Source organism: Misgurnus anguillicaudatus, chromosome 13 (assembly GCF_027580225.2).
Source record: "Misgurnus anguillicaudatus chromosome 13, ASM2758022v2, whole genome shotgun sequence".
NCBI classification, from domain to species: domain Eukaryota; kingdom Metazoa; phylum Chordata; class Actinopteri; order Cypriniformes; family Cobitidae; genus Misgurnus; species Misgurnus anguillicaudatus.
The window spans coordinates 28,912,430-28,931,471 of record NC_073349.2 but is presented as its reverse complement, the minus strand read 5'-3'; the positions used below and the strand labels follow the sequence as shown (position 1 = coordinate 28,931,471).

Sequence of the window (19,042 nt, the reverse complement as noted above, 5' to 3'; positions counted from 1 at the left end):
ATACCGTGTTGGGGACAAATGTGGGCAAAATAATTTAGATTTTTTTTAAATACTTCCCTTGATCTGAGCGGTATGAGACTTGGCTACTTTTTCTAAGTTTGTAAGCGTCTTTTGCGCGCTCAAGTTCGTTATTTCATATGTAGGCGCACGAACGGAAGAGACACGCACGCGGTGCGACACGCTCGTTTTTCTGGGCGCAGCCTTGAGCATTCAGAGCATTACACAAGTGTGTGTGTGTGTGTGTGAGAGAGAGAGAGAGAGAGAGAGAGAGAGAGAGAGTGTGTGAGTGAGAGAGAGAGAGATAGTTTGTTTGTGTGTGATAGTGTCTGTGTGTGAGAGAGAGATAGAGAGATAGAGAGAGAGAGAGAGAGTGTGTGTGTGTGTGTGTGTGTGTGTGTGTGTGTGTGTGTGTGTGTGTGTGTGTGTGTGTGTGTGTGTGTGTGTGTGTGTGTGTGTGTGTGTGTGTGTGTGTGTGTGTGTGTGTGTGAACTATGTTTGAGAGAGAGAGAGAGAAAGACAGAGAGAGGGAGGTGTTCAGAGCTGTTATTTGTTTTATGGACTCAATGTTGAAAATTTCAAACATTTCAAACAAGGTTGGCAGAAGTGAAAAATAAATAATTTATGAAATTACAATTTTGTTTGATTCCATGATGTAGTTTACTGAACATGAGTATTTACAATGCAAATCCAAATTATTGTAATTTGCTGATAGTTACTTACTGTATATCTTGTCTTTTCACTTCATTAAGATCAGATTCTGCAGGTAAAATTACAATAATAAGGTGACTTGACTTGGACTTGACTTGACCTACTACAGGACTTGACTTGACTTGACTTGATATAGCCTGTGACTTGACTTGACTTGACTTGCCCAAGACAAAAAATACTTGGGACTTACTTGAGACTTGAAGGTTCAGACTTGAGACTTACTTGAGACTTGCACATGTGTGACTTGGTCCCATCTCTGCCTAACAGTTAACTTAACTCAAATCATTTAAGTAAACCGGTTGCATTAGACCATTCAAGTTTTAAAACACATAAATTTATGTACTGTGAACTTGAGTCATGTGCAGTTATGCACTTATGTTTAAGTAGTGTGAACTTGAATATAAGTGCATAACTGCATATGACTCAATTTGTTTAAGTTCACAGTACTCAAATGTATGTGTTATAAAACTAGTGCAACCGGTTTACTTAAATGGTTTGAGTTGAGTTGACTTTTAGGTTTTACAGTGTTTGGATAAAAGCATCTGACAAATGCAGAAATAAAATAGTGAATCAAATAAAATGGATAATTGTTAATGCTATGGTTTAGAAGTTAACTAAATACATTTTTCTGTTTTGTTTTAAAGGGAACTGTGTTGTTCAAATGTTGCTCTTTCATTGCTTAGGAAGCGTAAAGGGATTCAATATTATGCTGATGAATTTATTGTTAGTAGCCTACTTAAGGATGATCTTATAACAGAAATAAAAACACGAACAATTGTTAACACATGCTGAGGTGCAGTATAAAATAAATGTGGATATACATGTGTTGATCTGATAAGAAATGTATGACTGCAACCTTTCAGATCCTTGCATAGTTTGAGACACTCCAGGTTGTTTTATTAAGCACTAAAAATCTGATTCAATTTCATCTTTTTGTTTTCTAGTGAAATAAATATTGTTTTGAGGTAAATCACTTTCAACTTCTCAGCTTGTGTTTACTTCTACCTGAGCTGCTGAGGTTTCCAACTTTTCTGATCTCGCCAAGACATCGCACTTCATCTCTGGCCAACTGGAAAATATATTCACATTCAGGATGCAAACTAGACAAAACCTGCAGAGAGGGATTGAAAGAGAAAATTATTAATGCAGTTTCATTTACCGCAACAAATATAAAAGGCATGTGCTCAGAAAATCTTCATCAGTTACGGACAATAGATTGTGACCCACTTTCAGCCTCTGCTTATCTGCACGCTGTAATAGATTGAGATTCAAATGCCATTACAGAAACATCTCACTGCTATTTACGCAGGTACAATAGGGTGAAATTTCATCCTTTTCAATTGATACTGTGACTCACAGCACTCTTTCGACTAAATTTCTTAAGGGATACTTTGTAGAATTTATTACATTTGAAGAAATAAAATGCTGCTTTTGTTTAAATCACTTATGACATGAGATATTTGTGACCACAGTAATTGTCATTGATGTACATATGTACATATGCATGCCTTTTATCCAAAGCAACTTATACACTTTTATCACTATGTGTGTTCTCTGTGTTCAAACCAATGACCTTTTATGCTGCTAATGCAATGCTACCACTGAGCTATACAAGAATAATGCGTATAAGCTGTACATGCATATAAACATAAATAATACACTCACCTAAAGGATTATTAGGAACACCTGTTCAAGTTCTCATTAATTCAATGATCTAATCAACCAATCACATGGCAGTTGCTTCAGTGCATTTAGGGGTGTGGTCCTGGTCAAGACAATCTCCGGAACTCCAAACTGAATGTCAGAATGGAAAAGAAAGGTGATTTAAGCAATTTTGAGCGTGGCATGGTTGTTGGTGCCAGACGGGCCGGTCTGAGTATTTCACAATCAGCTCAGTTACTAGGATTTTCACGCACAACCATTTCAAAGAATGGTGTGAAAAGTGAAAAAACATCCAGTATACGGCAGTCCTGTGGGTGAAAATGCCTTGTTGATGCTAGAGATCAGAGGAGAATGGGCCACTGATTCAAGCTGATAGAAGAGCAACTTTGACTGAAATAACCACTCCACTACAAATAGGAAAAAGAGGCTACAATTTGCATGAGCTCACCAAAATTGGACAGTTGAAGACTGGAAAAATGTTGACTGGTCTGATGAGTCTCGATTTCTGTTGAGACATTCAGATGGTAGAGTCAGAATTTGGCGTAAACAGAATGAGAACATGGATCCATCATGCCTTGTTACCACTGTGCAGTCTGGTGGTGGTGGTGTAATGGTGTGGGGGATGTTTTCTTGGCACACTTTAGGCCCCTTTAGTGCCAATTGGGCATCGTTTAAATGCCACGGCCTACCTGAGCATTGTTTCTGACCATGTCCATCCCTTTATGACCACCATGTACCCATCCTCTGATACTTCCAGCAGGATAATGTCACAAAGCTCGAATCATTTCAAATTAGTTTATTGAACATGACAATGAGTTCACTGTACTAAAATGGCCCCCACAGTCACCAGATCTCAACCCAATTGAGCATCTTTGGGATGTGGTGGAATGGGAGCTTTGTGCCCTGAATGTGCATCCCACAAATCTCCATCAACTGCAAGATGCTATCCTATCAATATGGGCCAACATTTCTAAAGAATGCTTTCAGCACCTTGTTGAATCAATGCCACGTAGAATTAAAGCAGTTCTGAAGGCGAAAGGGGGTCAAACACAGTATTAGTATGGTGTTCCTAATAATCCTTTAGGTGAGTGTAAATTATGCACATGTATTTGCCGGACTGATTGTCTCAAATTAAGCACTTAAGTGACTACTTCAAACAGATAACTACAGTAGTAAGCAAGTGCAATCAAAGTGTTTGAATGGGTTATTCAGAGATAACTGCATTCAAGCTATCTCTGTTCAAACTATATAGTAACATTATGATGTCACTCCATTAATCATAATACATTATTTTTACTGATGGCTGTACTGCAGGATGTGAGGGTTGCACAGATGTGAGACAAATTTACATATGGGACCCCGGACCACAAAACAAGTCACAAGGGTCAATGTTTAAAAAATGAGATTTATACATCATCTAAAAGCCTAATAAATATCTCTTCAATTGATGTATGGTTTGTTAGGAAAGGACAATATTTGGCAACTATTTGAGAACCTCAGGTTTTAAAAAAAATCTAAATTTTAAGAAAAATTAATAATAGTTTATTATTGCTCTATTTTGTGGATTTTCATGACTTTCCAGGCTCAATCCCTGATATTTACAGGTTTTTTTCAAAATTCTGAGAAATGTTTAAAAAAAAAAAGGAGTTTAATCAATACAATTTTGATATGTGTACGGTACACTGTAAAAAAAAACTTAGATTAACAAGTCATGTCAACAGAAATGAGTTGTCACAACTTATAAAATATAGTTGAGAAAAGTCAACTTAATTTTATTAGTTAAAACAACTCACCTGTAGTTATAACAACTCATCTCTAGTCAAGATAAATAATAGTAAGTTGAAATGACTGGTAAATCCGAGTTGATTCAACAAAAGATTTTAAGGCAGCAAAGTATTTTTTACAGTGCAGGAATATTACAAAATATCTTGATGATGATCAAGAACATGATTTTTACTTTATATCCTTATGATTTTTGGCCAACCCATTCTCAGCAAAAAGCGTACAAATGACACGCAGTGTGATTATTGTGTAATAGATACGCCAAATTCCGATGTTGCGTGCATATGATACGCCAGTCCTTCCCATTCACTTATATGGCGAATCGTTTCGTGACGTTTTATTTATTGTTTTCTAATTTGTTTCCTGTTTTTTTTTACCATTTTCGCTTGGGTTTAGGGTTAGAACAACTTTTTGTTATATAAAAATGACATCCTAACCCAAACCCCAACTCTAACCCCAACTCCAAGCGATCATGGCTTAAATATAGATAAAAACATAGAGAAACCTGTATATTAAATAACCTGCTTAAATAAATGTGAAATCTAACCCTAAACCCAAGCGAAAATGGTTTAAAAAACAGAAAACTAAATAGAAAACAATAAATAAAACGTCACGAAACAATTCGCCATATAAGTGAATGGGAAGGACTGGCGTATCATATGCACGCAAAATCGGAATTTGGCGTATCTATTGCACGATAATCACACTGCGTGTCATTTGTACGCATCTTGGTGAGAACGGGTTGTTTTTGGCATAAAAAGGTTCAGCTTTCATCGGGGCGGTATTAAAGGTACTTTTGGTACCAGTACATTTGCGGTATGTGAACTCTTTAGGTGCAAAGGTGTATTTTTGAAAGGGTACCTCCCTAGGGACCTTTTTTTCTCACAGTGAAAAACACGCGGTAGATGATTCGCCCCTCACAGATTTATAATTGCTGATCAGACATTGACGCATTTCACAGACGTAAGAGAGAAGACACAATGACTGAAACCGGAGATGAGAACTGGTTGCTTTGTTAAGGCTCTGCGTGGAGTCATTTATAAGCAGTTCTTTAGATTGATCTCTCTCTTCATCTGTGTCTCACCCTCACATCTTAAAGGCACGGTGAGGGATTTTATCAGCTCAGGGCATCACCTGCCTGTTTCCTTTTTAATGTCTTGAGGACAAAACAATAACATCAAATCTGGAGGACAGAAGAAGCAACGGATGAAATATTAGTCAGTGCAGCACAGACTAAAACAGAAGAGGACTGTGCAATGGTGGATTATTTTTAAAAGGGACAAAGCTAACCCATTGGGTTATAATTTATCCCATGCTTTGGTTGTTTCAACCGAAAATCCTGGGTTGTTTTAATCCATTTTTGGGTCAAATGTAAACACTTTCTGGGTTAATTTAGCCCCAGGCTGGGTTTGTCCTTTTTGAACCCAACGCAGCGTTAAAAATAAAGCAGCATTTTTTTAAAAGTGCACTTAACATAGAGGCTGGAACAGATGTGCAATGATTTAAGGTACAGAAGTTTTGTATTTTTTAATAAAATAGTTTCAATAAGGTTGCATTTGTTAACCTTAGTAAATGTATTAGCTAACATGTGGGAACATCTTTGTTAAGTAAGGAGCTGAAGGAGCTTATTTCGTACATTACCATACTTTTTCTTAAACTTTGGTAGTCCAACCAGACATTGGTGGGCGGAGCTAGTGTAAATAGACACTTTGTAAAAAATAATTGGTTTGTGTCCATAGATACATACACTAGATGTCGCATTGGGGTTCTAAGCATGCATCAAAACCGCCGCCATCTTGGAACAGGGCTCTTGTCATAGGTAAAGGTGCTATCTCCGCCTGTACTTCGAATTCATGGAAGATGCCGGACTTTTGTGCTGCGTATGGATGTTAGGCCTACTAGCACTATGCATTATAGTTAGAAAAAGTAGATTTTCTTAATATCAAAACTCTACATTTTCTCTGGACTCAATGCTTAATACATGTCTGAATGTTGGAATGAAAAAAAAAACAAGAAAAATCGCATTCATGATGATTTATAGTGATTTTATTTCAGTTACACCTTTGCCTACAATGACACTGATGCCGGGCTCCCCTGTTTCAAGATGTCGCTTCCATTTGACGCATTCGTTCCAATGAACTGCCCAAGCCAAGGCGACATCTAGTTTACATATCATATATTCCGTTTTAAGATAAGACGAGAAGTTGTCACAAATACACAATTTGGTTTAATCGTTTGTAAATATAACTTCATATATGTTATTATATTTCATTTTTGTGTAATATTAAACTGTACCTGTCAAAATGATTTGCAGCATTGTGTGTTATTAGTTTTGAGCGGTTGTTATCTGGAATAACAAATATGCACATTTTGTGAATGGCCAATCAGAGTCAAGCTCTCCAACGAGTCGTCTAATAATGTTTGTTATTGCCAATGTAATGAAGAGTTGGTTCCAAAACGCGATAAACGCCATTTAAAAATTATTTAGTTACCAACAAAATCAGTATTGTATCAGGTCAGTATTATATAGTTAATTCTTAATTTTACGCAAAATCTGTTCCCTTTTTTCCAAACCGCGACAAACAGCAGTCCACCTTCTCTGCAGAATGCAATAAATCCACTCAACCAATCACAGCACACCATTCCACGTATTGTAAACAACAATGGCGGCACGTTGAATACACCTGGAATCCTAGTTTTCCTCATGTACTTTTTTACTTCGTGATCAACAAACAAACAAAAACAAAATAAAAATTTTAATCGCAATAATAAACCTAATGTGGTTTTCTGTGGCGGGGAAGAAAAAAGGTATATTCATGACTTTCCAGGCTCAATCCCTGATATTTCCAGTTTTTTTTTTCAAAAATCAGAGAAATGAAAAGCTGATGTAAATTAATAAAAAAAAGCTCATTCCTGACTCTGAGGTCTTCTCAAAGAAATGTTAAAGGGTGACATTCAACCTCAGGTTCATTCAGTCCTGTTTTGCATGAAAGCGCCAACACTCAGCGTCAATGACCTAGAAGAGTTTCTGATATAGTGCCCTTATGAATCAGACCATATAGCTGGACTAATACATCTAATTCTTCTATTCATGATGAGAAACAGCAGAAAGCCCTTAGATGTGATTCAGTCCTCCAGAGAGGAAAGATATAAATGCAGGCAATTCTGACCAGCGATCGTTTCTTCTGCTACCCTTTATTTTGAAACAGATTCAAGCGTCTACCTACCAATCGACAGAAAGACAAAACACTATGAATTCTTCACATGCATACAGCAAGATGATAAAACACATCAGTAGTGAGGTTTGTATCACCACCAGATTGACTCCACTCCCCAGCTCTCTATTATGAGAATCAGAATATAATGAAACTGAATCAGGGTGCCAGCGAATCTACTGAACAATACATCACTGATGAATGATAAAATCCATGCAAGAACAGACTTGATTCACATGCAGGCTTGATTTCACACGTGTGTGGGTTATGAAACATATTAGATGAAACGAATTGATAGAAGTTATCAGAAGGATGTCACTGTCTTCTTCAAAGCCATTGTCTGTTATTGAAAAAACTTTGAAGCCATTGATTTCAGTAAGTTTTTCTTAAACTTTGGTAGTCCAACCAGACATTGGTGGGCGGAGCTAGTGTAAATAGACACTTTGTAAAAAGAATTGGTTTGTTTCCATAGATATAAATACTATGACGCCTTGGGGTTCTAAGCATGCATCAAAACCATAGACTGTAAAAAAATATGGATGTAGTGTCCGTGACGTCACCTATTGGTTTGTGAAGATCGTTTTTGAAGTAGCCGTTGCCTGCCGCCGCCATATTGGAACACGGGTCTTGTCATAGGAAGTAGCTAGGTAACGCTACTATCTCCACCTGTACTTCGAATTCATGGACGATGCTGGACTTTTGTGCTGCGTATGGATGTTAGGTCTATTAGCACTATGCATTATATATTTAGAAAAAGTAGATTTTCTTAATATCAAAACTTTACATTTTCTCTGGACTCAATGCTTAATACATTGAAACAAACCAAAAAAAAAAAACTAGAAAATAAATTCATGACAATTTATTGTGATTTTATTTCTGTTACACTACTGCCTACAATGACGCTCCCCTGTTTCAAGATGGCGGCTCTAGTTGAAGCATTCGTTGCAATGAACTGCCGTAGCCAAGGCGACATCTAGTGTACATATCTATGGTTTGTTTCAAGCGGATGTGCCTCATACATCCCGACAAGTGAAGCTGCTGGCTCTTTGATCGCCCCCTGGTGGCTAGATGCAGTACAAGTAAACCCCGCCCTCTCCATGCAAATGAACGAGACTCTGATCAAAATAAAAAATTAATTACACTTCCAATATCATTTTCCGAATTATGGTTTTGGTCCTTTAAAGCAACACTAAAGACTTTTTGCTCTTTGCTCCCCCTACAGGTTAGAAGCGTAATTATTCATTACCACTGTCGTAAATACTGCAGCATAGCTGGCCCTGATTGGATTGTAGGTCTGCCGTAAAGCAAGTTTTTGTAGTTTTCACTCGAACTACAGGACCACGACCAGACGGTTGGAAACTTCTTTAGTGCGGTTTTGGCCAATAGAGGGCTGCAAAGCGAATGTCACCCTGTTTTGAGTGGATGAACGACTGAAACTTTTTTGGAAACGTTATTTTAAGGTAAAAAAAACTCTTTAGTGTTGCTTTAATGTAGTTGTTATCACGCTGATATATGTTCAATTGTTCATTTTTTTGATAAGTTTCATTTAGCTAGTAATTTGATGCTATAGAAATGGGGCATGTCGTTATGATTGGCATGGTTCAATTGGGCGCAAGCATTTGGGTGAAAGTTTCATACCGCGGCTCCGCCTCTGGCTCCACGGACGATTCCTTCTGTGCATACCTTGGCTCCAAACTGACATTTTTACCTAACATGGCGCGACCAGGGTCGGACATTTTTAGCTGCAATTCAATACAATGGAAGAGGTGACGTTGTGTCGTCCATTTTTTACATTTTATGGTTATTTCAAACCGACAAAATGAGTATTTAACTCATAGATATGTATAATAAAGACTAGATGTCTTATGGCGGAGTCTCTAACGTCATCACTGGCGGCCATCTTGTCTCAGTCAGCTAGCTCACTCTAAGCATTGTGTTTTAATGGTGCATGTCCATTTAAATAACCATAACTTGCTCCTTTTTCTACCGATTTTCCAATGGCTTGGTTTCTTACAAACTTTATTTAACGTGGCTATAATTTTGGACGTTTGAACATGTTTCATGAACATTATTCATAAGCATGCAGTGTCATAGGTAAATCTCTGACGTTTATAACAAACCAAATCGTTTAAAAATCGGTAGAAAATTAAGCAAGTTATTTAAAAGTACATGCACCATTAAAACACAATGCTACGAGTGAGCGAGCTAACTGAGACAAGATGGCCGTCGACCTCCATTGGCCAGCAGTGCGGACTTATTTGATTTAGTTTATTTAACCAACCAATCAAATGAGACGTTCAAGGGGTGTGGTTGAATTGGGCGCGCAAGCATTTGGGCAGAAGTTCGATATCGTGGCGCCACCTACGGGCTACACGGGCGATTTTTTCTGCGCATGCCCTGGCTTGATCTTTTTGCATAACATGTCAGTCAGTCGTACATTTTACGTTCAGTTCATTGCAATGGAAGGAAGCGGCATTGCATCGTCCATCTATTTTTACAATCTATAGTTTCAACTCATGGATTGAATGGCTAAAATATGAATAAACCCAAATGTTGGTTTTAAATTTATCTATTTTTGGTTGTTTTAATACATTGTTGGGTCAAATATGAAAATTTTCTAGGTTAATTTAAACCAACGATTGAGTTTGTCCATGTTTTACCCAACTATGGGTTGACGCATCCAAGCATTTTTATAGTGTAACTTTTCTATCCACAATTTGGTATATCGTGGCAATTTGTATGTATTTTACGAGTTAGATAATTCATACGACCACTTTTGTACGATTTGCTTTCGCCTCTATAATGTTGGGGTTGGGGACATGGTTAGGGTGAGGTTTCATTATTGCTTTTGTTTAAAATAATCTAACAATTCACTTTGTATAAATTTATATTGATAAGCCAACATACATAGATCAGGCTGAAATGTCTATGCAATTGTTTTCAAACTTGTTCAAACATACCATAGTTTTTTAATATTTGGCTGAAATATTTTGCATATTTTCATCAGTTCATTTGCTGTAAAAATCTTCGTTTATGGACAAAACAATTTTCATTACTTTTGATTTTTCTTTTGCACATTACAGTAATGAGCATTGTTGGAAATGTTTTTCTTTTGATTCGAGGTTGGAATATGATCTGAACATTTGAGATTGGTTCATCTATTATCTGTACTATCTTGTTAACTTCAATGCACTCCGCAGTATTACTGACTGCATGAGCGTGATATGAAGCAAATATCTGTCCAGGATATGAGACATAATAATGCTGAGAGTTTAAACGATGATTAAATCTGGGCTTGCATCTTCTTTCTAAGTAAAAGCTGATTTGTAAATATGCAACATCATTATCGCTTCCTCTCCATTCATAAAAATTCGCACCCACTTCATTAAACCAAACAAATATTTGAGCCCCGGCATCATGATTCAGGGTCATTTAATGTCAGTGTGACCCGTGTGCTCTGTGTTCCCGCCAAGCTCAAAGCAACAGTTACCCTGATTAATGTGAAAATAGAAATGAGAGCTGCTGCTTTTGTCAAAATTCTTTAGATATTCTGCTCATGCAAATAATAAAGCGAAGCTATTAATGCATTCATGCTGTTACTATGACATCACTTACCGATTAAATTCAGAGAATCTGAGAGCTGCACACTCCTGACCTTTAACCAACATGCTATTCTGTCCTTGTGACAACATTTGCTGAAATTGCTCATTCCAGTTTGTTTTCTCAACAAGCTGTACAATATCGTTGTAACATTTACTGTATGTCGGTTGCACAAACATTACAGTTCAAGTCAGACAGTTGAAGTGTTTAATCAAATCCCTAACAACAAATATGAGCGCTATATCTATATATGTCAGTTTTTTACCAATGCAATATGTTAGAAACGATGCATTGCGATGCAAATGCAAACTTGTATCCGATGCACAGTTTTTAAACCGATGCATCGCATTGTTAACTTTTTATGCAGATGCATAGTGCGAATTGAGGAATCTTCCCACAGTTTCAGCAGAAATAACATAAACAAACAGCTTCCGTGGAGCAAATGTAACTTTGCAAAAAATCAATAACAACAGGGTCCATTTAGAGTAGTTTTTTTCTGATAATAAGCTAATTAAACAATAAGTAAATTACCTTAGTTAAAGTGTATCAAAAACTACACTGAACTAACGTTATTGTGTAAAATGTATGTATACAATGTTAACTTTTTTTAAAAGTTGCCAAACCTTCCTTCACATAGCGGTAATCCATGATCGCCTTCTTGCCTCGTCTTTAAGAAACCAAAGCATTTGTTATTTTTGCATGTTATTTGTTTCACAGTTCAGTTTAGCAACTAGTCTGACCATTAAATAAACCAAGACCGGAAGTTAAGTTTCGTCCAGATTCGTGTGCGTACGATGAAACCGTAAAAATTAAAAAACACTTCAGGATTATTTTCACTATTTCTAAGTTTACTATTTGTAGATATGTGTTTAAAGAGATAGTTCACCTTAAAATGTAAATTCTGTCAATAGTTTTTTCACTTTCATGTTGTTAACCTGTATAAATGTCTTTGTTCTGATGAACATGAAGGAATATATTTTGAGAAATGTTTGTATCCAAACCGATCATGCGCCCCATTCACTTTCATAGTAGGAAAAATGTATACTATGGAAGTGAATGGGGCTTATGGACGGTTTGGTTACAAACATTTCTCAAAATATCTTCCTTCATGTTCATCAACACAAAGACATTTATTTAAGTTTGTAACAACATGAGAGTGAGTAAATGATGACTGAATTTTCAATTTTTCTCTTTAAGAAAATTAAAATTATCGTTATCGTTTTTGTTTTATTCTGTCACCATTTTTGCCAAATTCCTAATAAAAATAATGTTTTTATTTGCATTTATTTATTTATTTTGCAAAACAAACTAACAAAAATATGCAATGTTTTCAGATCGCGCATGCTGCAAAGAAAACAAGTTTATATTCATTCTTAAACAACACAATGCTAATGCTTTTACATGTATTATAGTAACAATTCAAAAGTAACCTTGATTTTTAAACAAATATTTTATGTGTCTTGTAATGCTCTCGGTATTTTACATTAGTTACTGTTGTGTGATGTTATGTCACTCTTGAGGTTTTGTTGAAATTCAACAGATACTGGACTGAAATGGCCACAATACATCTAGAAATGAGGAGTGGTCAGTTTTTTCGGCAACTGTGTGCATTAAATTCACACAGTAAATTTAGGTAAATCCAGGGCTGGAAATGAGGTGTGCATTTCAAGGGGAAACGAAGTTACACCTTGAATTTTTTTAAATGGTGTAATTGAAAAGGAATTAGATTTCAACAACTTAACAGCATTTAAAAGATGACTCCCCATAATGTTTTTTTTTTATTGCAACTATTGTTTTATAATGAATCATCAAATTGTTTCAGGGCATTTCACAGTCACAGTGGAACTGTATTACTGTTTCATTTTCATTTGTTTAACTTAATTTATAAAATATAATTTTCACACTATACAAAATGTTTCTTTAACCGAGGACGATTTTTTTGTTAAAAGATTTAATCATTTTTAAGTGGAAACATAAAAAATTGTAAAACATTGTTTTAAAGGGGACATGTCACAATACTTTATTAAGATGTCAAATAAATCTTTGGTGTCCCCAGAGCACATAAGTGAAGTTTTAGCTCAAAATACCATACAGATCATTTATTATAACATGTTAAAATTGCCACTTTGTAGGTGTGAGCGAAAATGTGCTGTTTTGGGTGTGTCCTTTAAAATGCAAATAGGCTGATAAAATTCAAACACTGATCACAATGATGGTGGTTTGTTGCAATTAAAACTCAATTGTATTGTGAATTATTTTCTCTCTGACAGAAACACCGGGTACCCAGTTATGGCACCTAAACATGACAAAAGTCAGATTTTCATGCTATGGCCCCTTTAAACCAATCTAAGGGTCATATATCCCCCCCAAAAGAACTAGAATCCCCCAATGAATTTCTGCTATTTCCAGCCCTGGGTATGTCCATCTATCTGTACATCTTGAACAGTTCCACAGCACTAATACACCAAAACCTAATACACCAACCAAGCCAGAGTTGATATGGCGATACCTGTTATCAAAGGATGGAGCCAGACAGAATGAAGAAAATCCACAGGTTTATGAACAGTTGTGCAATATCAAACATATCAGTCCTGTGCACGCTGTGCATCCATCTGGAAAACATACATTTTTACAGATCCATTAACTGCCCAAATACATCAAAAAATGCTCCATTAGTTCATCTCAGGAGGGTGTTTGTGAATCTAGATTCACTTCATATTGAGTTTTGGTGCAGTTGTCGAGGAAAAAGTTCACAAGTGCACAAATATACACAAGAGGAACACCAAGTGCACATTTACTTTCTGAGAGAGAAAAGCTGCCAAAACCTTTTCTCTCAAACACCTGCATTCTCCTCTTTCTACGTGTTTAATTACAGGAGTTAACGAATGTTTAGTTTTTAACTACAAACCATTAATCAAGAAGGAAGCTGGAGGGAATGGAGATCTATAACACCTGGAGCTACAGCACACGCTTGCATTCCCAATCACGGCTGCCCGATGGAAGAACAAGAAGACACAAAACCGCATGCTGCCATTTTTACATATGACTAAGATGCTGAACTTTGCCGAGCCAATTATTTGAGCTATAAGTGCCCTGCGACTAACAGCTCAGAAAATGTTTGGTTGATGACATCATCACACATTTAATTTCAAGCTGTCACATTAAAGGGCACCTATTATGCAAAATACACTTTTACAAAGTGTTTGGACATAATGTGTGTTGGAAGTGTGAACACAACCCCCCTACGATGAAAAAAATCCACCTGCTGCTTGTTTTTTAATCCCCATTAAACAAAAGCAGGCTTATTAGACATGCCGTTTTGATTCTCTTATCAATGTGAGGTCACATTGATAAAGCCCCGCCCACTTACAGTCCTGCATTAGCATAGTTTCCACCCTCAGCGAGTTGTACCCTGTCCACTATATACTATTGTCTCAGACTGTATTAATCAGATCTATTTGTAAGGAAGGGGGGAGCTGTAGCTCATTTGCATTTAAAGGTACAGTCATTAAAACAGTGTGTTTTGCTCCCACCCAAATAGGGGCATTTTGGGCATGCTATAATAAATGATCTCTGGGGTATTTTGAGCTGAAACTTCACAGACACATTCTGAGCAAACTGGAGACTTATACTACATCTTGTAAAAAGGCCATAAGAGCAAATCACAATTTCGTTGAAACTTCACATTCCCAAATTACTACAAAGATGTAGAAAGAATGAAAGTACAAAACTAGAATGTTATCAGGCTCTAAACAGAAAATAGGTTTGGCAGACTATCTCTTCACTGACAAATCCAAACTAAATACAGACTCATCACAGTCTGGCAATAAAGAAAGGGAGACAGGCAAACGTGGCTTTCAAAAGAAGAGCGAATCTGTGTTCATTGTGAGATTCATGTGCCTCAGGTTAAAATGTACATTTGTATACTTCAAATGGTTATATTTTTAAAGTCTATTTCATATTGTAAATATTCTCTGATTCAATTTCATTTTATTTGCAGAGCGGGGCACAAACGCTTTTTGACTTTCGCTCTATCATTCAAAAAATATTTTATTTAGATGAATCATTTTTTTACACAATCAACACACACATCTCTGCTACAAACAAACAGTCATTTGTAGGTGGGACCTCCTGCTATCATACAATTACACCGAAAGTGACAGGAGGGCAAACGTTACCCCATATGTGGGGTTAATTGTAACAAACAGAGGGTTTGTTGTTACACCTGCTAGAAAATTTAGTTTAAACACAAATAATTCAATCAAATTCTGTCTATTTACTAAAGGTGAATATTGTTTTTATATCTGCCTATAATAGATAGATGTCCACATTCATCCATCCATGATCCTTCATTTAACCATCCGTCTATTATTCATCAATGCATATAAATAGATTTAAAAAAAAAAAATCTGCACAATAAAGCCAAAAAATCATAATTGTGAGTTATTTCCCTTGGTGTTGTATTAGTTTATACATTGTTTTCATTTAATTATCATTGTATACCTCAGGTATTTTCAGCAGTTTCTAACTGATAGCTGGGATTGAAAACATTTTGACACAGCGGGGTTAGTTGTCACAGGTATAATACCTGTGACAACTAACCCCGCCGTGTCAAAATGTTTTCAATCCCAGCTATCAGTTAGAAACTGCTGAAAAATGGTGTTATGTTTTTGGTAACAAGAGAGTGATTCAAATAATATAAGGTTGGATTTGGTGACTTATACACTCAACTCAGAAATAAAAAAGCACAAGATGAAGAAATTTACTTCATTCGTCCACAACACTCTTTGTTCAATATCTTAATGAAAACACATCAAAACTTTTCACAAATTCGCAGGAGATCTTATGACAGTAAGAGAAAAAGCACAGATTGCTCGGCCCTATATGTAAAGTAGTCGTGTTAGAATTAACCCCTGCTCACCCCTACTTCATCCATCAACGAGCACCTAGCTTAATTCCACCTTAAAGTTTTTATTGTTGTGTTATTGAATGTTTCTTGTTTTATAGATAACACCTAAATTGGCAATATTGTAAGCACACACAATCATGCCACTAAAGTTCCTTTAAATTGACATTAAGTTAAAACTGAAATAAGCCCAGAAACAAATGTTTTGGCAATAATGTACAGTTTTTGTCATGCCAATAAGCACACTTAAATTGAGAGAGAGAGAGAGAGAGAGAGAGAGAGAGAGAGAGAGAGAGAGAGAGAGAGAGAAAGAGAGAGACTGAAACACACTGTATTAGCAATCACATTATAATATGATCAGTCCACATTAAATTATGTATAAATATTCGTGCTGGGCAAAGATTAATTGCAAATAAAAGTGATTTCTAACATAATATTAACATGTTATTAACATATATATATATATATGAAGAGTTTCGTTGCAAAATGAAATAAATCCATTTTTTTACATTTTTGTCAAAACATGTTTATTATATATATATATATATATATATATATATATATATATATATATATATATATATATATATATATATATATGAAGAGTTTCGTTGCAAAATGAGATAAATCCATTTTTTTACATTTTTGTCAAAACATGTTTATTATTATGTTATCATGTTATTATTTTGTTTTATGTTGATACATAGCTGTATTTTTTAAGTTATGAAGGTTTAAATCAAAACAAACATTGAAATTAATTGGAATGCACAACCAAAAAACGAGATTTCTGAACAATATTAAAAAAACGGTGGTTATCTCGTTTTGCAACGCAACTCTTCATATATATATATATATATATATATATATATATATATATATATATATATATATATATATATATATATATATATATATATATATATATATATATATATATATATATATATATATATATATGATATATGATAATATAAATAAAATATACATAAATAAATATATATATATATATATATATATATATATATATATATTTATTTATTTATTTATTTATTTATATTTTATTTATATTTTTAGATAATCTGTATTTGAAAAATAAACAAAACAAAAATAAATAGAAAAATAAAAAAAAACAGGTTAAAGATGAAAACTAGACATGACCAGTTAAAGATTATTTCACCAAATTTAAGTAAATTTCCAATCATCTGAAAGAATCTGTGCTTCACTTCAACTCTAGATTCTGTGTTAAACTGAAAAGATGTTGGAAAGCTATGAAAAGATGTTAAACTGGAGGTGCATGTTGCCAAAATACATCTATGTGGTGCAAAATATCTAAAGTCATTTTCACTCAAATCCGAGTTATTATGGAAAATGTAACACTCCACAAAAGTCTGACTCACTCCTTTCTGCAATTGTGACTCTGATATCCGAAGTGTTGCAATTTTTGTTCTATCAGATGTGAAGTTTTGGAGAGTTTCAAACACAGTGAGATACGAGTGATGAAGGATTTGGGGAAGACCATTAGATCCCAGCAGGGAAGAACGAATCTAGCTAAAAAAATCTCCTTCAATATTTTTACCTCTTAAACATGAAGGTGCTTCACAATGTCACAAAAGATATTTTGGCTGTATGGTTTGATAAAGAACATTTAACCTTTGTATTGAGAACATTTGACTGAATGGGTTGTATACAATCCATTCATAAAAATATTGGACATTTTATTGATATTTTGATCACAAAAACAAGAACAGAAATGTCAATATGACTACATGCTGGAATCGAATGACTAAAAGATGTGTCTGACTCAACAGCTGTGGAAATCAATACTGAAGATCATAATTAATCCTCATGAGCCAAAATTACAAATATAACAAATTACTGTTTACTACAACACTGCAATCGATTATCTACAATAGTGTCAGCATGATAAACAAAATAAATGATAATAAGTTAACATCTATTTTTTAGACATGCTACATAACAAAGATCTCCATTTCATCAGAAAAAAATGTAAAACATCATCATTCTCTCACAATGCTCACACAACAGAGTTTCAAGGGCAGGTCCTTGATATAGAAAAATTATCCTGACAGCCAATCAGATTTCAGAATCTTATACATCATTCATTTCCTTCTAGTTTAAAATTTAGATTCTGGTTATGGTTAGGCTTATGGGATAAATGCTGAATTAAAACTTAATTTCTTCTATCTTATGTACAAAATAAGATTTTATACTCCAAACCCTTACAGCGCCTTTAACTCCCATCAACCCGTACCTGCAGGCAGGATTTAATCCTTTCGTAATGAACTAAGACCATCAATGATTATCATCAAACTACTGTACCATGAAGCTCAAAGTAAAGTAAAAAAGCAATTAGATTAAACATTAAAGGCATAATGTTCAGCCTGGCATGTAAAATAATGACGTTGCTTAAAATCCCTGACAATAATTAACTCAAAGATTGAGTTTAATGAGCTACTTGATTGAACCACAAACAATCGATTGAGCCACAAAAATGTTTCCCAACAAAATGTGCTAAACACCGCAGGTTTCATTCATCCAGTGGATGATCAATGAAAAATGTTGTTTTTTGTTTGTATTTCTAATGCATGCTTTTTCACTATTACATATATTTGTATCCCGTGTGATTACAATTCAGTCCAATTTGTCTGTTAAATAGAAGTGATCAATAAGTTAACTCATGCATACTCACGGCTGCGAGAGACGTCAAATACAAGATCCCATAAACAAACAGAGTCATCGCTTCAGTCCATTCACAGAGTCACTCTCAAGACGAGCTCCTGGATGAAACGCTTTATAGACTGAATGAATGACTGACTGAGAGAGAAAAAGAGAGAGAGAGAGAGAGAGAGAGAGAGAGAGAGAGTGCCTTGATTAAACCCGCCTCTGCTGCATGTTGTGTTACAAGCAAAAGAAAATCTATCATAAACATGAATGAATTGCAGTCAGCACTTCATTGATATTCCTCAAATATTCACAAAACAAGATGCTATTAAAGGATTAGTCCATTTTCTTAAAAAAAAATCCAGATAATTTACTCACCACCATGTCATCCAAAATGTTGATGTCTTTCTTTGTTCAGTCGAGAAGAAATTACGTTTTTTTAGGAAAACATTCCAGGATTCCTCCCATTTCAATGGACTTTAATGGA

General features: G+C 35.2%; 1 protein-coding gene across 1 annotated transcript in view; it reads right to left on the bottom strand.

Annotated features, from left to right (window-relative positions):
• The window catches only part of ghrhrl (growth hormone releasing hormone receptor, like), a 58,170-nt gene extending 39,458 nt beyond the window's left edge, over positions 1-18,712 (bottom strand). The window contains exons 1-2 of the mRNA XM_073875538.1: positions 18,584-18,712; positions 1,714-1,819 (exon numbers count right to left, since the gene is read on the bottom strand). Of these exons, the coding sequence (XP_073731639.1) occupies positions 1,714-1,819; positions 18,584-18,631 (154 nt within the window). The 5' untranslated portion in view covers positions 18,632-18,712. The remainder of the gene's footprint in view (positions 1-1,713; positions 1,820-18,583) is intronic.
• Between the last annotated feature and the right edge of the window lie 330 nt (positions 18,713-19,042).